General features: G+C 44.1%; 1 protein-coding gene across 1 annotated transcript in view; it reads right to left on the bottom strand.

Moving 5' to 3' along the window:
- Nucleotides 1–8,924: 8,924 nt before the first annotated feature.
- The window catches only part of LOC143766575 (uncharacterized), a 32,928-nt gene continuing 16,890 nt past the window's right edge, over nt 8,925–24,962 (bottom strand). The window contains exons 2-7 of the mRNA XM_077254350.1: nt 21,282–21,431; nt 20,973–21,152; nt 20,767–20,890; nt 20,586–20,683; nt 13,688–13,778; nt 8,925–11,541 (exon numbers count right to left, since the gene is read on the bottom strand). Of these exons, the coding sequence (XP_077110465.1) occupies nt 9,344–11,541; nt 13,688–13,778; nt 20,586–20,683; nt 20,767–20,890; nt 20,973–21,152; nt 21,282–21,359 (2,769 nt within the window). The 5' untranslated portion in view covers nt 21,360–21,431 and the 3' untranslated portion in view covers nt 8,925–9,343. The remainder of the gene's footprint in view (nt 11,542–13,687; nt 13,779–20,585; nt 20,684–20,766; nt 20,891–20,972; nt 21,153–21,281; nt 21,432–24,962) is intronic.

The raw sequence follows: 24,962 nt of genomic DNA, 5'->3' as shown, positions 1-24,962 counted from the left end.
GAACAGTTAGTAATTTAAGAAAGAATAGCGGTACAGAGAGTAACATCAAGTGCATGTATACTAATGCCAGAAGCCTCGCCAACAAAATGGATGAATTAGAACTAATGTTGTTGGAGCATAATTATGACATGGTGGGGATATCTGAGACGTGGCTGGATGAGAGCCATGACTGGGCTGTTAACTTGCAGGGCTATAGCCTTTTCAGAAATGACCGTACAGATAAGCGAGGGGGAGGGGTGTGTCTATATGTAAAATCTTACTTAAAACCCATCCTGCGTGAAAATATAGGTGAATTTAATGAAAATGTAGAGTCCCTGTGGGTGGAGATAAGGGGAGGGGGAAAAAATAATAAATTACTGATAGGGATTTGTTATAAATCTCCAAAAATAATGGAAGCAATGGAGAATATCCTCGTAAAGCAAATAGATGAAGCTGCGACTCAAGGAGAAGTCATTATTATGGGGGACTTCAACTACCCTGAAATAGATTGGGGAACAGAAACCTGCAGTTCCAGCAAAGGTAATCGGTTTTTGACAACTATGAGAGACAATTACCTTTCACAACTGGTTCAGGACCCAACAAGGAGGGGGGCACTGCTAGACCTAATATTAACCAACAGGCCAGACCGCATATCAAATATAAGGGTTGGGGGTCACTTGGGGAATAGTAATCACAAAATAATAAGTTTTCATGTAACCTTTAATAAGATGGGTAGTAGGGGGGTGACAAGGACACTAAACTTCAGGAGGGCAAATTTCCAACGGATGAGAGAGGATCTTGGTGCAATTAACTGGGACGATATCCTGAGACACAAAAATACACAAAGAAAATGGGAGACGTTTATTAGCATCCTGGATAGGACCTGTGCACAGTATATACCGTATGGGAATAAACATACTAGAAATAGGAGGAAACCAATATGGCTAAATAGAGCTGTAAGGGGCGCAATAAGGGACAAAAAGAAAGCATTTAGAGAATTAAAGGAAGTAGGTAGTGAGGAGGCATTAAATAAATACAGAAAATTAAATAAATTCTGGAAAAAGCAAATCAAGGCAGCAAAGATTGAGACAGAGAGACTCATTGCCAGAGAGAGTAAAAATAATCCCAAAATATTTAACTATATAAATAGTAAGAAACTAAAAAATGACAGTGTTGGCCCCCTTAAAAATAATCTGGGGGAAATGGTGGATGAGGAAAGCCAATATGCTAAATGACTTTTTTTCATCAGTATTTACAAAAGAAAATCCCATGGCAGACAAAATGACTAGTGATAAAAATTCCCCATTAAATGTCACCTGCTTAACCCAGCAGGAAGTACAGCGGCGTCTAAAAATAACTAAAATTGACAAATCTCCGGGCCCGGATGGGATACACCCCCGAGTACTGCAGGAACTAAGTACAGTCATTGATAGACCATTATTTTTAATCTTTAAAGACTCCATAATAACAGGGTCTGTACCACAGGACTGGCGTATAGCAAATGTGGTGCCAATATTCAAAAAAGGGGCAAAAACTGAACTCGGTAATTATAGGCCAGTAAGCTTAACCTCTACTGTGGGTAAAATCCTGGAGGGCATTCTAAGAGATACTATACTGGAGTATCTGAAGAGGAATAACCTTATGACCCAGTATCAGCACGGGTTTTCTAGGGACCGTTCATGTCAGACTAATTTGATCAGCTTCTATGAAGAGGTAAGTTCCGGACTGGACCAAGGGAACCCAGTGGACGTAGTGTATATGGACTTTTCAAAAGCTTTTGATACGGTGCCACACAAAAGGTTGTTACATAAAATAAGAGTAATGGGGATAGGGGAAAATATGTGTAAGTGGGTTGAGAGCTGGCTCAGGGATAGGAAACAAAGGGTGGTTATTAATGGAGCACACTCGGACTGGGTTGCGGTTAGCAGTGGGGTACCACAGGGGTCAGTATTGGGCCCTCTTCTTTTTAACATATTTATTAATGACCTTGTAGGGGGCATTCAGAGTAGAATTTCAATATTTGCAGATGACACTAAACTCTGCAGGGTAATCAATACAGGGGAGGACAATTTTATATTACAGGATGATTTATGTAAACTAGAAGCTTGGGCTGATAAATGGCAAATGAGCTTTAATGGGGATAAATGTAAGGTCATGCACTTGGGTAGAAGTAATAAGATGTATAACTATGTGGTTAATTCTAAAACTCTGGGCAAAACCGTCAATGAAAAAGACCTGGGTATATGGGTGGATGACAAACTCATATTCAGTGGCCAGTGTCAGGCAGCTGCTACAAAGGCAAATAAAATAATGGGATGTATTAAAAGAGGCATAGATGCTCATGAGGAGAACATAATTTTACCTCTATACAAGTCACTAGTTCGACCACACTTAGAATACTATGCACAGTTCTGGTCTCCGGTGTATAAGAAAGACATAGCTGAACTGGAGCGGGTGCAGAGAAGAGCAACCAAGGTTATTAGAGGACTGGGGGGTCTGCAATACCAAGATAGGTTATTACACTTGGGGCTATTTAGTTTGGAAAAACGAAGACTAAGGGGTGATCTTATTTTAATGTATAAATATATGAGGGGACAGTACAAAGACCTTTCTGATGATCTTTTTAATCATAGACCTGAGACAGGGACAAGGGGGCATCCTCTACGTCTGGAGGAAAGAAGGTTTAAGCATAATAACAGACGCGGATTCTTTACTGTAAGAGCAGTGAGACTATGGAACTCTCTGCCGTATGATGTTGTAATGAGTGATTCATTAATTAAATTTAAGAGGGGACTGGATACCTTTCTGGAAAAGTATAATGTTACAGGGTATATACACTAGATTCCTTGATAAGGTGTTGATCCAGGGAACTAGTCTGATTGCTGTATGTGGAGTCGGGAAGGAATTTTTTTTCCCCATGGTGGAGTTACTCTTTGCCACATGGGTTTTTTTTGCCTTCCTCTGGATCAACATGTTAGGGCATGTTAGGTTAGGCTATGGGTTGAACTAGATGGACTTACAGTCTTCCTTCAACCTTAATAACTATGTAACTATGTAAGTATGACACGATGCTCATGATGTTTCCCACTTCAGGGGCGTTCTGTTAAGTGTAAATAAGGAGCCATTACATGAACTGCTTAAGGAGAAATCCGCACTTTGCACTCATTGCGCCTAGCTGCTTGCGCTTTAAGTGGCCGATAGGTCTACCGATGGACATCCGGACTATGTAATTTGTATAGTTCCAGCCCAAATCGGTGCCGCGATATGTAACTTTAATAGAACAAAGAAACTCATGTCTTACACCAGTTCCAACTAGTACTAGATGGGAGGAGGGAGGAGTGAGCAGCTGTTGTGAACTGTGTTTCTGGGCTCCCTCTGGTGGTCACTAACGGTATTGTGTTAGGCATGTCTTGTTGCAGGCCTGAGCTCCAGCTGTGTCGTTAAGCAGCGGGTGTTCCCTATTTAAGTCTCCTCTGGACTCAGTCTCTTGCCTGGCATCGTTGTATCCAGACCTATATGGTCTCCTCCGGATTCCTTTCAGTCTGTCTCATGCAAGAAAAGCTAAGTCCGTTTTGAATAATTTGGATCGTTTGCATTTTTCTGTGTTTTTGTCCAGCTTGCTTAATATTGGATTTTCTGGCTCGCTGGAAGCTCTAGGGGGCTGATATTCTCCCTCCGCACCGTCAGTCGGTGTGGGGGTTCTTGAAAGTTCAGCGTGGATGTTTTTGTAGGGTTTTCTGCTGACCGCATAGTCCACTATCTATTTTCTGCCTATCTAGACTAGTGGGCCTCACTTTGCTGAATCTAGTTCATCTCTACGTTTGTGTTTTCCTCTTGCCTCACCGTTATTATTTGTTGGGGGCTTTCTTTATCTTTGGGGTTCAATTTCTCTGGAGGCAAGTGAGGTCTTATTTTCCCTCTAGGGGTAGTCAGTTCTACGGCTGGCTCAAGACGTCTAGAACCAACGTAGGCACGTTCACCGGCTGCTTCTAGTTGTTTGTGTTAGGATCAGGTATGCGGTTAGCCCAGTTTCCACCTCCCTAGAGCAGTATTTATGTTTTTGCTATCTTGCCAGAATATCAGAGATCCTCTACCACTGGGATCATAACAAGCAGCCTTCGCAGAAACTGCTATTTGCCGGGGGCAATAAAAATTCTTCACACACACAGGCAACCAGCAGAGAAAAGAGGGGGGTCAGCATAACCCGCAGCGTGTGTCTTGTAAAGCTAGGCAGACTCAAACATGGCATATTCAGATTATCGTGACAATGTATATCAGGATGTGGATGAGGGGACCATATACCAGGATAGGAGATATTAAGCACAAAATTTACCATATTTTTTGCTTCAGTTTTCAGTTTTTATTTCCCTAATTTCCTCCTTTAAAACCTAGGTGAGTCTTATGGTCCGGTGCGTCTTATAGTCCGAAAAATACGGTATTTCTTGCAATAAAATGCAATTTAACCCCTTCATGACCCAGCCTATTTTGACCTTAATGACCAGGCAGTTTTTTGCAATTCTGACCAGTGTCCATTTATGAGGTAATAACTCAGGAACGCTTCAACGGATCCTAGCGGTTCTGAGATTTTTTTTTCATGACATATTGGGCTTCATGTTAGTGGTAAATTTAGGTTGATAATTTTTGCGTTTGTGAAAAAAATGGAAATTTGGCAAAAATTTTGAAAATTTCACAATTTTCAAATTTTGAATTTTTATTCTGTTAAATGAGAGTTATGTGACACAAAATAGTCAATAAACAACATTACTCACATGTCTACTTTACATCAGCACAATTTTGGAAACAAAATTGTTTTTTGCTAGGAAGTTATAAGGGTTAAAATTTGACCAGCGATTTCTCATTTGTACAACGAAATTTACAAAACCATTTTTTAGGGACCTCCTCACATTTGAAGTCAGTTTGAGAGGTCTATATGGCTGAAAATACCCAAAAGTGACACCATTCTAAAAACTGCACCCCTCAAGGTGCTCAAAACCACATTCAAGAAGTTTATTGACAGTTCAGGTGCTTCACAGCAGCAGAAGCAACATGGAAGGAAAAAATGAACATTTAACTTTTTAGTCACAAAAATAATATTTTAGCAACAATTTTTTTATTTTCCCAAGGGTAAATAGAGAAACTGGACTCCAAACGTTATTGTACAATTTGTCCTGAGTACGCCGATACCCCATACGTGGGGGGGGAACCACTGTTTGGGCACACGACAGGGCTCAGAAGGGAAGGAGCTCCATTTGACTTTTTCAATGAAAAATTGGCTCCAATCTTTAGCGGACACCATGTCGCGTTTGGAGAGCCCCTGTGTGCCTAAACATTCGAGCTCCCCCACAAATGACCCCATTTTGGAAACTAGACCCCCAAGGAGCTTATCTAGATGCATAGTGAGCACTTTGAACCCGCAGGTGCTTCACAAATTGATCTGTAAAAATGAAAAAGTACTTTTTTTTCACAAAAAATTTCTTTTAGCCTCAATTTTTTTCATTTTCACATGGGCAACAGGAAAAAATGGATCTTAAAATGTGTTGGGCAATTTCTCCTGAGTACAGTGATACCTCATATGTGGTCACAAACCACTGTTTGGGCACACGGTAGGGCTTGGAAGGGAAGGAGCACCATTTGACTTTTTGAATGAAAAATTAGCTCCAATCGTTAGCGAACACCATGTCGCGTTTCGAGAGCCCCTGTGTGCCTAAACATTGGAGCTCCCCCACATGTGACCCCATTTTGGAAACTAAACCTCCCATGGAACTAATCTAGAAGTGCAGTGACCACTTTAAACCCCCAAGTGCTTCACAGAAGTTTATAACGCAGAGCCGTGAAAATAAAAAATCATTTTTCTTTCCTCAAAAATTTTTAGCCTGCAATTTTTTATTTTCACAAGATTAGCAGGAGAAATTGGACCACAATAGTTGTTGCCCAGTTTGTCCTGAGTATGATGGTACACGATATGTGGGGGTAAACCACTGTTTGGGCACACGTCGGGGCTCGGAAGGGAAGTAGTGACGTTTTGAAATGCAGACTTTGATGGAATGGTCTGCGGGCGTCAAGTTGTGTTTGCAGAGCCCTTGATGTGCCTAAACAGTAGAAACCCCCCCACAAGTGACCCCATTTTGGAAACTAGATCCCCAAGGAACTTATCTAGGTATGTGGTGAGCACTTTGAACCCCCAAGTGCTTCACAGAAGTTTACAATGCAGAGCTGTGAAAATAAAAAATCATTTTTCTTTCCTAAAAATTATGTTTTAGCAAGCAATTTTTTATTTTCACAAGGGTAACAGCAGAAATTGGACCCCCATATTTGTTGCCCAGTTTGTCTTGAGTACGCTGATACCCCATATGTGGGGGTAAACCACTGTTTGGGCACACGTCGGGGCTCGGAAGGGAGGAAGTACCATTTGACTTTTTGAACGCAAGATTGGCTGGAATCAATGGTGGCGCCATGTTGCGTTTGGAGACCCCTGATGTGCCTAAACAGTGGAAACCCCTCAATTCTAACTCCAACACACCCCTAACCCTAATCCCAACTCTAGCCATAACCCTAATCACAACCCTAACCCCAACACACCCCCAACCCTAATCCCAACCCTAACCGCAACCCTAACCCCAACACACCCCTAAGCCTAACCATCACCCTAACTACAAGCCTCATCTTAACCCTATTTCCAACCCTAGCCCTAATTCCAACCCTAACTCTAATTCCAACCCTAAGGCTATGTGGCCACGTTGCGAATTTGTGTTAGATTTTGAAGTACCACCCCCCTGTCCCTGCAGATTGGGTGAAATTGGAGTTAACCCTTTCACCCGATTTGCAGGGACGCGATCCCTCCATTACGCCACATAGGCATCACAGGTCGGATTGGCACTGACTTTCATGACGCCTACGTGGCGTCAGGTCAGGAAGGGGTTAATTATGCAAAAATCATACAATGTTATTTCCTGGCTTTTATTTTTAGATTCTGTCTCTTACAGTTGAAGTGTACCTACAAAATAACAAAAATTACAGACTTCATTCCTTGTAGCTGGAAAAACTTGCAAAAATCTGTATATTATCCAATAGTTATTTTCCCCATTGTATATATTTTCTCCATGTCAGAGCTATTTTTGACAGTCAAGAAAATACAATTTTCAAGTAATTCATTCTTTACACTCTAGGTATGATAATGACTTCTCGCTGTGTGGGACTTTTTTGTTTAAAAGGGTTGTTCTCTACTTGGACAATCACTTCTCAAGCCTTATGTTTGATCCTGTTAAAATAAAAATAATTATTCAAACCTTCCATGCCGATGCAGCTCCAGCAGTGTCAGCACTTGCATTCATGAAGCTCATGTGAGTTTGTCAGGTCATGTGAGCCCTGCGGCCAATCAGCGCTGATGTCACTGTCCCCAACTTCAAATCAAACAAAAGGAGGAAGTAGAGAGCAGTCGCAGCTCTGGTTTCCTGTTTATGTTCAATACTTCCGAAGGCGGGGACAGTGAAGATGGCACCGATTGGGCGCAGGGCTTGTGTACTGTAAGGCTAGGTTCACACTGCGTTAGTGTGATCCGTTAAACGGACTACATTACACCGCGGCATAACGCGGTGTAACGTAGTCCGTTAACGCCGCCATTACTTCCTATGGGTAGATGCATCGCTAGCACACGTCCACAATGGGCGTGCGCTAGCGATGTGCCGTCATTGAGTGACGGACCCGAGAAGCGGGCTGCAGCGTTTACGGGTCCGTCACTGCTAGCGCAGATGGAGCTAGCATATGCTCCATCTGCGCTAGCGCTGTGCCAAAGTCAGCACTTGCGTTAGCGCAGTCCGTTAGCGTATGCGCTGAAAATACTGCACTAATGCAATGTGAACCTAGCCTAACAACCTCACATGAATCCTGACACCGCAGAATTGGAGCTGTCAAAGGAGCTGTGTATGAGTATTTTTGTTTTAAACGAGGCCAAACATAAGGAATGACAAGGTGTTGTCCTAGTAGTAAGACAACTGTTTAAGAAGTTACAATTTTTAGTTAAATATTTCCAACATTCTGAACATGAAAAAGGCTTCTCCCCTGTGCAACTTCTCTGATGTTTATTAACCTCTTTCTGACCTCGGACGGGACAGTACGTCCGAGGTCAGATACCGAGCTTTGATGCAGGGCTCCGGCGGTGAGCCCGCATCAAAGCCGGGACATGTCAGCTGTTTTGAACAGCTGACATGTGCCCGCAATAGCGGAGGGTGAAATCGCAATTCACCCGCCGCTATTGACTAGTTAAATGCCACTGTCAAACGCAGACAGCGGCATTTAACCGGCGCTTCCGGCCGGAAATGAGCGCATCGCTGACCCCCGTCACATAATCGAGGGTCAGCGATGCTTCTGAATAGTAACCATAGAGGTCCTTGAGACCTCTATAGTTACTGATCACCGGTAGCTGTGTCATAGCACACCTGCATTTCTGCTGCATAGCAGTGATCTGATGATCACTGCTATGTAGCAGAGACGATCGCGAGGTGCCAGCTTCTAGCCTCCTATGGAGGCTATTGAAGCATGGCAAAAGTAAAAAAAAAAATGAAAAAAATAAAAAAAAATATAAAAAAAGTTTAAATCACCTCCCTTTTGCCCCATTCAAATAAATCAATAAAAAATTAATCAAACCTACACATATTTGGTATCGCCACGTTCAGAATCGCCCGATCTATCAATACAAAAAAGCATTAGGCTGATCGCTAAACAGGGTAGCGAGAAAAAAATTCGAAAACGCCAGAATTACAGTTTTTTGGTCGCCGCGACATTGCATTAAAATGCAATAACGGGCGATCAAAAGAACGTATCTGCACCGAAATGGTATCATTAAAAACGCCAGCTCGGCACACAAAAAATTAGCCCTCACCCGACCCCAGATCATGAACAGTGGAGACGTTACAGGTATCGGAAAATGGCCAATTTTTTTCTTTTTTCTAGCAAAGTTTGGAATTTTTTTTTCACCACATAGATAAAAAATAACCTAGTCATGTTAGGTGTCTATGAACTCGTAATGACCTGGAGAATCATAATGGCAGGTCAGTTTTAGCATTTAGTGAACCTAGCAAAAAAGCCAAACAAAAAAAAAGTGTGGGACTGCACTTTTTTTTACAATTTCACCGCACTTGGAATTTTTTTCCCGTTTTCTAGTACACGACATGCTAAAACCAATGATGTTGTTCAAAAGTACAACTTGTTTCGCAAAAAATAAGCCCTGACATGGCCATATTGACGGAAAAATAAAAAAGTTATAGCTCTGGGAAGGAGGGGAGCGAAAAACGAACACGGAAAACCGGAAAATCCCAAGGTCATGAAGGGCTTAAAGAGATGAATTCAATGTAAAACATTTCCCACATTAGGAACAGGAAAAAGGCTTCTCCCCTGTGTGAATTCTTTGGTGCTTAACCAAATTTGATTTGTGTTTAAAACATTTCCCACATTCTAAACAGGAAAAAGGCTTCACTCCTGAGTGAGTTCTCTGGTGCGTAACCAAATTTGATTTGTGGTTAAAACATTTCCCACATTCTGAACAGGAAAAAGGCTTCTCTCCTGTGTGGGTTTTCTTGTGTGCAACCAAAGATGATTTCTGATTAAAACATTTCCCACATTCTGAACATGAAAAAGGCTTCTCACCTGTGTGAGTTCTCTGGTGCTTAACCAAATCTGATTTCTGTTGAAAACATTTCCCACATTCTGAACAGGAAAAAGGCTTCTCTCCTGTGTGGGTTTTCTTGTGTGCAACTAAAGATGATTTCTGATTAAAACATTTCCCACATTCTGAACAGGAAAAAGGCTTCTCACCTGTGTGAGTTCTGTGGTGCTTAACCAAAGCTGATTTCTGTTGAAAACATTTCCCACATTCTGAACAGGAAAAAGGCTTCACTCCTGTGTGTAATCTCTGGTGGCTATCAAGATTCAATTTCCGATTAAAACATTTCCCACATTCTGAACATGAAAAAATCTTCTCACCTGTGTGAGTTCTCTGGTGCTTAACCAAATATGATTTGTGTTTAAAACATTTCCCACATTCTAAACAGGAAAAAGGCTTCACTCCTGAGTGAGTTCTCTGGTGCGTAACCAAATTTGATTTGCACTTAAAACATTTCCCACATTCTGAACAGGAAAAAGGCTTCTCTCCTGTGTGGGTTTTCTTGTGTGCAACTAAAGATGATTTCTGATTAAAACATTTCCCACATTCTGAACATGAAAAAGGCTTCTCATCTGTGTGAGTTCTCTGGTGCTTAACCAAACCTGATTTGTAGTTAAAACATTTCCCACATTCTAAACAGGAAAAAGGCTTCTCTCCTGTGTGAGTTCTCTGGTGCGAAACCAAATCTGATTTGTAGTTAAAACATTTCCCACATTCTGAACATGAAAAAGGCTTCTCACCTGTGTGAGTTCTGTGGTGCTTAACCAAAGCTGATTTCTGTTGAAAACATTTCCCACATTCTGAACAGGAAAAAGGCTTCTCACCTGTGTGAGTTCTGTGGTGCTTAACCAAAGCTGATTTCTGATTAAAACATTTCCCACATTCTGAACATGAAAAAGGCTTCTCACCTGTGTGAGTTCTGTGGTGCTTAACCAAAGCTGATTTCTGTTGAAAACATTTCCCACATTCTGAACAGGAAAAAGGCTTCTCTCCTGTGTGGGTTTTCTTGTGTGCAACTAAATATGATTTCTGATTAAAACATTTCCCACATTCTGAACATGAAAAAGGCTTCTCACCTGTGTGAGTTCTCTGGTGCGAAACCAAATCTGATTTGTAGTTAAAACATTTCCCACATTCTGAACATGAAAAAGGCTTCTCACCTGTGTGAGTTCTGTGGTGCTTAACCAAAGCTGATTTCTGTTGAAAACATTTCCCACATTCTGAACAGGAAAAAGGCTTCACTCCTGTGTGGGTTATTTGGTGCTTAACCAAATCTGATTTGTGGTTAAAACATTTCCCACATTCTGAACATGAAAAAGGCTTCTCACCTGTGTGAGTTCTCTGGTGCTTAACCAAATCTGATTTGTGGTTAAAACATTTCCCACATACTGAACAGGAAAAAGGATTCTCTCCTGTGTGTAATCTCTGGTGGCTATCAAGATGCACTTTCCAATTAAAACATTTCCCACATTCTGAACATGAAAAAGGCTTCTCCCCTGTGTGAGTTCTTTGGTGTATAACAAGATTCCACTTCTGGTTAAAACATCTCCCACACTTGGAACAAGAAAATCTATTCTCTGCTGTGTGAATTTTTTGATGCTTAAGAAAAGATTCTTGGAGGGGAAAATGATTTCCATATTCTAAAAGTGAAAATGGTTTCTTTACTTCAGGACCAATTTGTTTTTTAATGCTTATTTTGTGACTTTGATTTTCCTTAGTAGTCGGTAATGAATCAGAAGACAGGACCTGTTTCAAAAGATCAGACGACAGATCTTTGCTGTGAAGGGATGATGGTATATCTGGAGTAATGGCATTCACTTCAATTGTATCCTGTGGGATCTCAAGATTATCTGATTTAAAAACTGAAGATGTCAGCTGCCCCTCTGATTGCCTGGTGCAGTCATCTGTTAAAAATAAAACCAATTAGTTTTCATTAAAAAAATCCTTGAATTTTACATATTTTAACATTTGTACGTAAACTATCCACAACATGACAAGTTATGTTGAATACGTAATTATTCACTAAGACAATGACAGCTCACAGTCTAATAGAAAACCTCATAGGATGAACCAGTAGAGCGTGGTGTTCAACTGTTTGTCCATTCTGCCTCCGAAATATAGAGTAAAAAGTCACCAAACAATGTTATGTTGAGGAAAATTACACCAATAAACCTTCTACTCATCTCCCAAAAAACCAATTCCATACTCAGGTCCATAATCTGTCAGTGAAAAACAGGTTTCTACATTACAAGTGGCTCAAAGGCTCTTGAAAAGCACCATGGCTTCAATACACCAATCCAGCAATATCCGCTCTCCCAAAGTCAAATTTTCCCCTCGCTTCTGAGCCTTGCAGTGTGCCCAAACCATATTTAGCATCCATGTATAAAGCACGTGTAAAGCGCCATGGAATAAATGGCGCTATAAAAATTAATAATGATAATAAATAATAAATTGCTATAGTGATAAGAACCCACTTAATTTACAATGTGTGTGTCTCCTGGAGCACAATCAGGGCACTGTGTGTGGGGTAATAAAATGGCATATTTGCAATTTTCAATCTCCAACATCCACTGCGTGCTAATTTCTGGAAAGTGGCTCTGGGGTCAACATAGTCACTACTACAATACATTAATCCCCTGAGGGTTATAATTTCCAAAATGAAGTCAATTTATGGGGATTTCTACTGCTCTGGTTTTCTGCCATTTTCTCATATTAGGGCTTCTGCATATGGTATGTCCTATCTCCTCTGGGATCTGCTGCTGTGATGTCTGGTTCTGTTACCAGGCATGACCTTATTCATTCTACAGGAGGCACTGGTAAAAAGAGGAGACATCAAAACCAGAAGCTCTGGGCGACGCAGGCTCTGCCCTGCCACAAAGATTAGGGTACCTGGGATTTGTAGTGCCATCCAATCTGGCAGTACGGATGTGTGTTGTCCAGCTCCCTGCTCCAGCCAGTTGGAAAGCACCACACCCTCCTAAAGCTCAAAGCATATTGCTGGAAGCTGTCAGATACAGCCTTCTCCTCTGGTTAATTCCTCTGTGCTCCTCTCCAGGCTTGTTTATTTGTTTCCTGTTGTGACCTCGGCTCGCTTACTGACTGCTCTTGTGTCTTCTGATTTTGTATTTTCTCTGCTCTCCTGGTACTGACCCGGTTACCTGACTATTCTTGCTACATCTCACATCACATAACATAAGGTAACACCATGGCCAAAGCCTAGGGGTCTCTGTCTGGCTAAGATCAGACCCAAGTAGAAGGGTTAAAGTATGATGAACAAGGCAATCCCTGGGATCTGTAAAATGGAGTAGATAGCGCCAAGTCCTTTCATGGTGGACATCTTTTGAGCTGCCAGGTGACCACGAACAGTGCCCCCAATGCATCGTATCCGCAAACTATTTCTGCAAGATCTGCAGTCAAATAGCTAAATAGCTTCTTAACCCTGCTATGTGCCCAGATAGTAGTGTACAATTGTATATAGGGTACTGTCACATTCAAGAGAAATTGGAAAATAATTTGTAAGGTCCATTTGTTTCCTATTATCCTTTGTGAAGAATTCCAAAGTTATCACTACAAAGTGACACATCAGGTTCGAAAAATTGGGTCCTGATTAGGAACAAAAAAGGACTGCAGGAAGTGGTTAAGTCAGAGGATTTGAGCAGTAACTACTGTAGTCAAAAACTGTGACTAAAGACAATAACACATTTACTGAAATAATCAAACTCAACAGTCTTCATCAGTAATAAATGAGTAACTAGTGGTGAAACCTCTGGGGTAATTAGAGCATGGGGCTCTTTCAAGCTAAACTATTATAAGGACCAATGGTAGATGTCACATCAGTTTCAAGAAGAAATATTAGACATTCAAATACTTTTTTTTATAACAGTTTAGAGCTGATGTGTCAAAGTTTGGATGGAGGAGAATGTTGAGGTCTAGAGGCAAAATGGTGATCACACGATTGTGATACAACCGGGCTATACAACCGATAAAGCAGCCATAGCTGGTGACTAAGAAGAATCTGTGACTTCTCTGCATTTAGTGGATACTACTCACCTGGGTAGTCATATGTAGGAATCTCCTCTTTACACCGCTCATCACCCCTCATATATGTCTCTGTAGTATTAATATAGGTCAGATCTTCACCCTGAAACAAATATTGTAAAAGTCACAGACAGATGAAAAGAAAAGATAGTCACATCTATGATCAGCTCTAATCCTGCCATTAGTTCAGCCATCAGAGCATTACAGCCCTTACTGGCGAATAGGGCCTGGCGAGCAGAGGGGACCCGCAGCAGGTCGCCTCTTCTCTTTGGGCCCCAGAGGCTCAACTGATCAAGAAAGGCCATATGGGCCCCTGGGCCATCAAGAGAGGCCGCCATGACGGGGTCACATGGGAACAGCCAGCGCCACAGGGGGGTTAATAAGCATTATGGGGTTAACACGGGCTGCGTGGTGAGTTTTTTTTGAATTTGGGAAGGGGAGGGATCAAACAGGGGAGAATAGGAGGAGCTGTGGGGGCGGTGACCTTGTCGGGCGGATAAAGAGATAACCGCCTATTACACCTCGGTCACTTCACCGGAGCGTTCACTCACCTGTCTGTTTGTGAGAGAACGAAGCTTCGGTCTGCCGACATGGAGGTGGACGCACTCCTGCAGAGCCCCCGAGACGCGGCCAGCACGCAGGGTACTGCGTGGCTGCAGCAAAACGTGAGCAGCCTTCTCCAGGGGGTGGCAGCTGGATCTCCTCAGGTCCCCACCGGAGGGCGCCGGCTGCGGCGGTCCCGGCCGCCGGCACGCCTAAGCCCTGACGTCCCCCCTCGGGCCCGACGCCGAATTAGGAGCCCCTCCGGGGACCCTCCAGCTAGTGGCGCGCACCGCGGGATCACAGGGTCCCGAGGGCGAGCTGGGAGGAATCCTGGCACCCAGCGGGGTCCGCAACAGGGGGAGGCGTCGGCCTCCTCCTCAACATCAGGAACGCGCAGGGTGTCGGGACCAGGAACTGCCGGAGCCTCTGTGTCAGGTGAGCCGGCTCGGCGAGTGGCAGACAGGAGATGACCGATACGGGGGCCTGCTCCACAGGCGCCTCAGCGGGGGGTGCATCGCGGGCGGCTGTCAGCCGGCTCTAGCAGCGCCATGGTTCCGGCTGCAGTGAGGGACAACAGAGGGCCGAGTGTAGCGCGTGTCCCGGGGCCGCCGGTCTGTGCTGCGCAGACATCAACCCCCCCTTCCACAAGCAGTGACCATCAGCGGCGGCAGTCCCCGGATAATGCAGGCTCCTACTCCCCGGCACAGACTGTCGCAGGTCCTCTGGGAGCGTCAAGGAGAGCGTCTATCAACAGCTTTCACATGGATCATGGAACATCAGACCACGGAAGGATGACGGAGGACGGGAGATTACATCAGGCTACTGGATCGTCGGCTGCCGGGTCCACAGCGCTCGGGCAGCTTGGTGAGGACACTTCTTTATATTATCCCCCTTTGTTGACTTTGCCTGGGAGTGGTAGTCAGGATGGGGTTCCTGGGGGGGGGGTCAGCGGGGGGTTAAATATGCTTTTCCACGGGCTGAGAGAGTTAGCTTTCCTGTGGGGTTCTGGGGGTGGTCAGGTTGTTGCCTCCCCATCTACTGCTTGGTTGGGTGGTACGGGTAGGATCTCTGGGCAAGGGGGCACGTTTGGGGAGGTCTCTAATGTGCCGGCTAGGGATGTATCGGCGGGAAGTTTAAGGAACGAGGGTGGGGGGGCCGATACGGCCATTTCCTCAGCTACGGTATCGGTGCCTAGCCATGCAGGTGACACGGAAAAAGATGATACAGTGAGGTTAGATGATACAGCACTCGGTGAGGTCTACGTTTGTTTCGAAGGCCCTTTAGGCACTCATCTTAAAAGCGAGATTAGGGAAAAAATATGGAAAGGGGAGTACGTGGAAATTTTTTCTTTGTTGCCCCTGGAACGGTTTAACTTAGACAGGCCGAGAAGAGATGAGTCAAAGAAAGAGGATAAAGAAAAGAGGAGGTACAGATTGATTCCGAGAACTTTTACAAATTGGCTTCAGGCATTTGCCATTTTAGCCAGTGTAATAGGTGAAAAGGCTCCCGAAAATTGTTCAGGATTATTTTGCTATATGGACGCTATAGGTGAGGCTTACCGGAGTGTATGGTGGTTTAGGGTGGTTGAGATATGACGAACAGTTTCGTCAGAGGAAGGCAGTCAGGCCTAGCATTCGGTGGGACCATAAGGATATAGCACTTTGGATGCGGGTGATGGTACCATCCAGAACAGGGAATAGCACTCAGCCCTTTCCCGGGAGCGCGGGGGGCTATAGCCAGTGAGGACATCCAACAGCCATGCAGAAGGGTTTGTGCTTCGCATTCAACGAGGGGTCTTGTAGATTTGGCGCAAAGTGCAAGTTTAAACACGAGTGCACAATCTGCGGTGGCACACACGGATCATCGAAATGTTTCAGGGGAGGCAGACAGAGGAGCGGAGGGAGTTGAAAAAAGGGGTGACGCCAATTCGGCTGGGAGAGGTGGTGCATTATCTAAATAGATACCCAGATAGGATGGCGGCGAGGTTGTTGGAAGACGGTTTCAGGGACGGTTTTCGAATCCCATCTGTTAATGCGGCAGCAAATTTTTCTAAAAAGAATTTAAAATCGGCTAAACAGTTTCCTAAGGTTGTGACGGAGAAGTTAGAAAAAGAAGTCAGTCTGGGCAGGATGGCAGGTACGTTTGATTGTCCTCCCCTACAGAATTTGAAGGTATCGCCACTAGGTATAGTTCCAAAGAAAGAACCCAATAAATTTAGGATGATACATCATTTGTCCTTTCCTAGGGGATTGTCCGTGAATGACGGCATTGATCCGGAATTGTGCTCGGTGGTTTACACTTCTTTTGATGCAGCTATGCATTGGGTTCAGATGTGCGGTCAGGGAGCCAAGTTAGCGAAGACAGATATTGAAGTGGCGTTCAGGCTTCTACCTGTCCATCCTGATAGTATGCATTTGTTAGGGTGCTATTGGAATGGAGGTTATTTTGTTGACCGTTGTCTTCCCATGGGGTGTTCCCTATCTTGCGCGTATTTTGAAACCTTCAGCACCTTTTTGGAATGGGTGGTAAAAGACGTGTCAGGTTTAAATGCATGTATACATTACCTGGATGATTTTTTGTTCATAGGGGAGGCTCAGACTGCTGACTGTTCAATACTATTGCATTCAATGGAAAAGGTTGCTAAGAGTTTTGGGGTCCCATTAGCTGCAGATAAGACAGTGGGCCCAGTTACTGTTTTGAGTTTCTTAGGTATCGAAATTGATTCGTTGGAAATGGTTTGTAGATTACCAGCGGAAAAAATTGGCGAGTTGCGTGAAGAAGTGTTGAGGGAGCACAAGGCGAAGAAATTGAGATTACGTGAGGTACAGTCGTTGTTAGGCAATTTAAACTTCGCTTGTCGGATCATGATGATGGGCTGAGCATTTTGCAGGAGGCTATCATTGTCAACAACAGGTGTAAAATCTCCCGTTCATTTTATTAGATTGAGAAAAGAGTTACGAGATGATCTGGCAGTTTGGGCGAGATTTTTGGAGGATTACAATGGTAAGTCCATTTGGATTGAGCCGGTAATAGATGCAGACGCTTTGGATCTGTTTGTCGCAGTGGTCGACGGATGCGGTTTCGGATTGTTTTTTCAGGGTTCTTGGTTGTTGGCCGAATGGCCTGTTTTTTGGAAGCAACACGGGTGGTCAGCAAATCGTGTGCTGACGCACTTGTTTCCCATTTTGGTGGCCTTGTCGTTATGGGGCAAGGTTATCATGAACAAAAAGATACGTTTCCCATGTAGGTCAGAAAGCGAGGCGAGGGTGATAAATTCATTGTCAGCGGATTCCCCATTAGTGGTTAAAATTTTGCAACATATGGTCTTTTTGGGTTTATCGTATAACTTGTGGATCGTAGCCGAAGTCAGGTCATTGGAGAGTAACCCAGTTGTTATCGCTCTTTCTCATCTCCAGGAGGAACATCTTCGAGAGCTGGTGCCTCAAGCAAAAGCAGCGGGCATGGAGTGTCCGGTAGAGTTGTGGAATCTGCCTGGCGGGCTTTAGATGGTTTATTGGTGAACTCTCTATCTGTCAGGACCTGGAAGCAATATGATCATGCATGGAAGGTCTGGGAAGATTGGAACGGTTGTATAGGGGAGTGTTTACAGGATGAACCCAGATTGCTTTTGTTGATTGGACACCTAAAAGAAAAGGGTTGGTCCGTTTCTAAATTGAATAAGATGCTAGCAGGGCTAGCTTTTGGTTTTAAGGCAAGGGGTGTCAAGGATGTGACAAAATAGTTTTTGGTGTGTCAGGCGTTAAAAGGGTGGAAAAAGGGTTGGAAAGTCGAGGACTCGAGACGTCCGGTTTCGCATGAGGTGCTTTTGGTTTTAGGCGCACAGTTGCCGACGGTATGCTTATCGCAATGGGAAATTGACCTTTTCAGAGTAGCTTTTGCATTAGCCTTTTTCGGTGCATTTCGCCTCGGGGAGTTGGTCAGCCCCTCCAAATTAATGAAAGGGGGTGTACGGAGGGAAGATGTTAAGGTGTTTGGTGACAGGGTAGAGATTTTACTGCGGTCTTCTAAGACTGATGTTTGGGGTAGAGGGTGCAAAGTGTCTTTGTTTGCGGTTCCAGGTTCCATTATGTATCCAGTATTGTGCACAAATAATTTCATTAAACGCGAGGGCGTTTTATCCAACCCCTTTCTGATACACGAAGATGGGTCCTTTTTGTCGCGATTCCAGTTTATCGCAGTGTTTAAACGGTGTTTGGCAGCTGGGGGTATTTCATCCACAAATTACAGTGGACACTCGTTTAGGATTGGGGCGGCGACTGAGGCGGCCAGAAGAGGTCTAGGTGAAGAAGTGGTCAAGAGAATTGGTCGGTGGGAATCAATCAGATTCAGATCTTACGTCCGCCCGGATTTAGTGGATTAGGATTTATATGCGTTGTGAAGGAATTTTTCTTAATTACGTTTTTTGTTGTTTGTTTTAGGCAATACATCCCGTTTGGTCTGGATTTTAGGACATTCTTTCGTGTTCTGGGCGGCATTGAGGGCAGAGGTTCGGCCCGACGGGCGGCAGCTGGGGTTCCAGAGAGATTCCGCGACGTTGCGTTGGATCGGGAAGCGCGGATGGTCTGGAGTCAGTTCTTGCCGGAATTTCACCGATTTGTACGTTTAGACCGGGCCCCGGATTTGGTGGTGGTGCATTTGGGTGGAAATGATTTGGGGAAAAAACCTTGCCGGGAACTGATAAAAGACATAAAATTTGACATGTTGCGGTTGTGGGCGTCGTTCCCAAGGTTGATTGTTGTGTGGTCTGACATTGTCCCTCGGAAGGTGTGGCGCGGGGCTAGGTCGGTTGAAGGAATAAACAAGGCAAGGATCAAAGTGAATAGGGCAATTTCACATTTCAGGTCACGAAACAGAGCAGTGGTTGTTCGGCACGTTAATTTGGAATCCGGAAAAGGGGAATATTGGAGGTCGGATGGGGTTCACTTGAATGCGGTGGGGACGGACATGTGGTGCTTGGCCATTCAAGGGGGCATTGAAACCGGACTGAAAGTTTGGAGGGACATAAATGTTTGAGGTGTCAGAACATTTATGTTGGTGGCGGGGGAGGGAGGTCCTCGGAGTTGGTGGAAAGGGTGTTGGAGGATTGCGGGGGGGGGGGGGGATCTATATTGGTCCTGGACTCCCCCGGAGTGGATTATGAGTGGATGTGGCCGATCAGTCGGTGGAACAGATAATTATGGGACTTGGTATTGGTTTTAGCCGGGCTGGTCATTAGCTGCCTCCGAGCTGGTGCTTTGCGGCTGGGGGTAAGACTAAGCCTGGAGGCCAAAAGGAATATTAAAGGTGAACTTTGGAAATCCTTAATTTGGCGCTTCGAGGACCATCCCTTCCGAGTTTGGGTTGTTGTTTTATTTTTGTAATTGTATGTTAATAAAAAAGGCTGCTGTGGCCATTTAATCCAAGATTTGGTGTTATGTCATTTTTGGGTATTTTATTTAATGTTATTATAGGTTGGGGGGGGTGGAATAGTTAAAAGTTGTGGGAAATAGGGTATAGTCATCACAGGCGCTTGTGAGTCAAGTGTACCCCACACGTCATGCATCGTCAGACGCACGGCAAGTTAAAATCTGTTGCCTTGCGGGAGATCATAAGCTGGCAGCTGATGTCAGAGGGCACGTTGCCAGCGTATAATGACACTCACATATGATGGTACACACCTCAGATGTATCAGGTGGAGGACACCGCTGGACCTCAGCCAGGTCAGGATAAACTTTTTTTTTTGTAAAGCTGCATTATGACGCTGCATTATACTACTATGGGGGTGCATTATCCTACTATGGGGGTGCATTATACTATGAAGTGCATCATATCACTATGGGAGGGCATTATACTATGAGGTGCATTATACTATGAAGTGCATTATACCACTATGGGAGGGCATTATACTATGAGATGCATTATACTACTATGGAGGTGCATTATACTACTATGGGGATGCATTATACTATTATGGGGGTGCATTATACTATTATGGGGGTGCATTATAGTACTATAGAGGTGCATTATATTCCTAAGGGGATGCATTATTCAACTATATATGACTATGGGATGCATTATACAGATGCAGAGTTTTTCTATGAGTGGGCAGTGGCACTGTGGAAGGTTCGAGAGTTGGAGACGGAGCTGGGGGGGGGTGTAGCCTGGGCAGAGTCCCAAGTGGGCCCGAAAGTTTTGCCAGTATGGGACACCGAAATTCCTGGTGGCAGCCCTGCCTGCCATCTGCACCGTTCTCATTACACAAGTATAAAACATATAATACTGGTGAATAAAACAAGACCGAGCACAAGACCTTCACAGCCGTCTACACATCAGAGGGAAGATCTCAAGACACCTTCTCTCCATCTACCTGATGATCCTGAGGAACATTGGGATCTTCTTGTTTATAGTCCTGTGGAAGAAGAGGATTGGGACATCTCTCTGGTGTTGTCCTCCTACTGGATAGAACTGGAGGAAGCACATACAGGGACTGAATTCATTCTTTACCTACAGATAATTATAGGCCGTATGTATTTAGTCCTGTCTATTACCTGGTGATGTGAGGGGCTGGGGAACCTCCATTATGATGTCCTTGTATACATCTTTGTGTCCTGCTAAATACTCCCACTCCTCCATGGAGAAATAGACGGCGACATCCTGACACCTTATAGGAACCTGACACACACAATGATACCGTTATCCCCAGAAACCTTCACAGTGTTACTGTATAATGTCCCAGCATTCCCAGCAGTGTCACCTGTCCAGTCAGCAGTTCAATCATCTTGTAGGTGAGTTCTAGGATCTTCTGGTCATTGATGTCCTCATGTATCAGGGGGTGAGGTGGAGGTCCAGTGATTGGGCTCAGGGGTCTTCCCAATCCCTCAGACACAGGGTCCTGACAGCGTTCACTAGAGGTCTTCTTCACTACTGTGTAATCCTGGTTATGGAGAGACAAATTCATAAATCTCACTACAGACATTTCCAGAGTCCTCACCTCTCCAGTTCTGCCCATCTGTTATTCCCATAGATAAGAATGATGTAATGTGATGTCATCAGAGTCTCTCACCTCTCCAGTAAGCCGGAGGAGGATCTCTAGGGTGAGGTGTAGTATCCTCTCCGCCATCTTGTTTCTGTCCATATCCATCCTTAATGGGTAAATCAGGAAAATTCTCTTATATAGAAGATCTTCACTGAGAGGATCCGATATTGTAGAGACCTGATTGAGAAGATAAGTCGATGTAACATCACAAGAATCCTGTGTAATAATACAATTACTGGAGATAATAAGGAAAACACATGAGTGATTATTTTACAGTATTTAGTTTTCTTCTTTACATCTACTAATAAAACCTATATACACGGCTCAAAAAAATAAAGGGAACACTAAAATACCACATCCTAGATATCACTGAATGAAATATTTAAGTTGCAAATTTGTATGCGTTACATAGTGGAATGTGTTGAGAACAATAAAACATAAAAATGATCAATGTAAATCAAAATGAATCCCATGGAGGCCTGGATTTGGAATGATACTCAAAATCAAAGTGGAAAATCAAATTACAGGCTGATCCAACTTCAGTGGAAATGCCTCAAGACAAGGAAATGATGTTCAGTTGTGTGTGAGTGTGTTGCCTCCTTGTGCCTGTATGACCTCCCTACAAGCCTGGGCATACTCCTGATGAGGCGGCGGATGGTCTCCTGAGGGATCTCCTCCCAGACCTGGACTAAAGCATCCGCCAACTCCTGAACAGTCTGTTGTGCAACGTGACGTTGATGGATCGTGCAAGACATGATGTCCCAGATGTGTTCAATCGGATTCAGGTCTGGGGAACGGGCAGGCCAGTCCGTAGCTTCAATGCCTTCATCTTGCAGGAACTGCTGACACACTCCAGCCACATGAGGTCTGACATTGTCCTGCATTAGGAGGAACCCAGGGACAACTGTATCAGCATATGGTCTCACAAGGGGTCTGAGGATCTCATCTCGGTACCTAATGACAGTCAGGCTACCTCTGGCGAGCACATAGAGGGCTATGTGGCCCTCCAAAGGAATGCCACCCCACACCATTACTGACCCACTGCCAAACCGGTCATGCTGAAGGATGTTGCAGGCAGCAGATCGCTCTCCACGGCGGCTCTACACTCCTTCACGTCTGTCACATGTGCTCAGTGTGAACCTGCTTTCATCTGTGAAGAGCACAGGGCACCAGTGGCGAATTTGCCAATCCTGGTCTTCTGTGGCAAACGCCAATCTTCCTGCACTGTGTTGGGCTGTGAGCACAACCCATGAGGAAATCACAGCTAGAATAAGATTGTTCCAGTACAGAAAAATTGAACAAAGAAATTCACCGTGTAAAAACTGTACTTAAAAAATTACCTTTAATTACGTCTTAACGCAGTAAGGTGATAACAAGAACCACTACCACCATTTTAAAGATACCAGGAGGTGCCTGTACCCATCACTAAACTGAACTGTTCCTGCCTACCAGCGGAGGTTGGCACCCTACACCTGTGCAATGGCACCCCCGATCACTGGCGACTGTCCCTCCTACCCCTATCCAGCCCTGTGGGATGGGGAAAAGAATAGGAGTAGAAATATTGAAATGAGCGTTTGTTTGGACAGTGTACCACAATTATAGTGATTGAAGAGATTGCTAAGACCGGCACAATAGCAACATGGATCAACATGCACCGTATCATGTAGCACACTATGAAGGGGTATCGTTTCCTTATGTATCTGAACTCCAAACCCTGCTATTGTGCCGGTCATAGCAATTTCTTCAGCAGCTAAGTAGTTTGTGTGTTTCAGAGCTCTGAGGTTTGTTTGTTTTTCCCATAACTTCTTGATTTGATGACATGTACCTGTTCTTTAACATGCAGCTGAGCCTTATCTGGTTTTGAATATTTTTGGGCTTATTGCTTAACCCCTTTCTGCCATCGGACGTACTGTCCCGTCCATGTGACCTGGGACTTAAAGGGACTGTCCTCCATAGTACACGCCTGCGTAAGGCAAGATTGCCTTGTGCAGGCATGTACTACAGAGGACAGAGAATGAACTTCAATCCAATATTGCAGCCAGCATGCAGCCAGCGGGTAAGGAAAGGGTGAATCAAACACCCGAAAACCCCACCCCTATGGCTGAAGATTGTTCCCTCCAAATTCAGGTGACAGAGTCCCTTTAATTCCCATGGACGGGATAGTATGTCATACCCGATCAGCCGCACTCACAGGGGGAGCACGGTTAATCACAGCCGAGTGTCAGCCGATTATCACAGCTGACATCCGGCACTGTGACCGCTCCTGGCACTTTAACCCCCGAAACACTGCGATCAAACATGATCACAGCGTTCCGGTGGCATAGGGAAGCATCGCGCAGGGATGGGGCTCCCTGCGTGCTTCCCTGAGACCCTCGGAACAATGCGATGTGATTGCGCTGTTCCAAGGGTCTCCTTCGTAATCCTCACTGCGGATCCAAGATGGCCGAGGGGGTCCTTCCGGGTCCTGCAGGGAGGTTGGCTTGTGAGCAAAGTGTCAGATCAGCGATCTGATAATATATAGTGTATAAAAAAATAAGTGAGTAAAAAAAGTAAAAAAAAAAAAACGCCTAACAAAAAGTGGAAAAACACGCGAAGACAGATATAAATAAACATAGTACTGCTGAAAACGTCATCTTGTCCTGCCAAAAATCGAGCCACCATACAGCGTCATTAGCGAAACAAATAAAAAGTTATAGCCCTCAGAATAAAGTGATGCAAAAATTATTTTTTATATAAAATTGTTTTTATTGTATAAAAGCGCCAAAACATTAAAAAAAAGATATAAATGAGATATCGCTGTAATCGTACTGACCCGAAGAATAAAACTGCTTTATCAATTTTACCAAACGCAGAACGGTAGGCACCCCTCCAAAAAAGAAATTCATGAATTGCTGGTTTTTGTTCATGCTGCCTCACAAAAATCGGAATAAAAAGCGATCAAAAAAGTCACGTGCCCGAAAATTGGTACCAATAAAAACATCAACTTGTTCAGAAAAAAACAAGACCTCATGTGACTCTGTTGACCAAAATATGGAAAAATTATAGCTTCCAAAATGGGGTGACGCAAAAACTATTTTTTGCAATAAAAAGCGTCTTTTAGTGTGTGACAGCTGCCAAATATAAAAACCCGCTATAAATAGTAAATCAAACCCCCCTTTATCATCACCTTAGTTAGGGAAAAATAATAAAATAAAAAAAATGTATTAATTTTCCCATTAGGGTTAGGGCTAAAGTAAGGGTTGGGGCTAAAGTTAGGGTTGGGATTACATTTACGGTTGGGATTAGGGTTAGGGGTGTGTCAGGGTTAGGTGTGCTTAGGATTATGGTTGAGATTAGGGTTAGGGGTGTGTTGGGAGTTAGGGGTGTGGTTAGGGTTGGGATTAGGGTTAGGGGTGTGTTCGGGTTAGGGTTGGAGTTACAATTGGGAGGTTTCCTCTGTTTAGACACATCAGGGGCTCTCCAAAAGCAACATGGCATCCGATCTCAATTCCAGCCAATTCTGCGTTGAAAAAGTAAAACAATGCTCCTTCCCTTCCGAGCTCACTTGTAGGCCCAAACAGGGGTTTATCCCAATATATGGGGTAGCAGCATATTCAGGCCAACTTGGACAACAACTATTGGGGTCCAATTTCTCTAGTTACCCTTAGGAAAATAAAAATTTGGGGGCTAAAATTCATTTTTGTGGGAAAAAAGATTTTTTATTTTCAT

Source organism: Ranitomeya variabilis, chromosome 4, assembly GCF_051348905.1.
Source record: "Ranitomeya variabilis isolate aRanVar5 chromosome 4, aRanVar5.hap1, whole genome shotgun sequence".
NCBI classification, from domain to species: domain Eukaryota; kingdom Metazoa; phylum Chordata; class Amphibia; order Anura; family Dendrobatidae; genus Ranitomeya; species Ranitomeya variabilis.
Note: the sequence above shows the minus strand (reverse complement) of the source record. Positions and strands in the feature narration are given on the sequence as shown.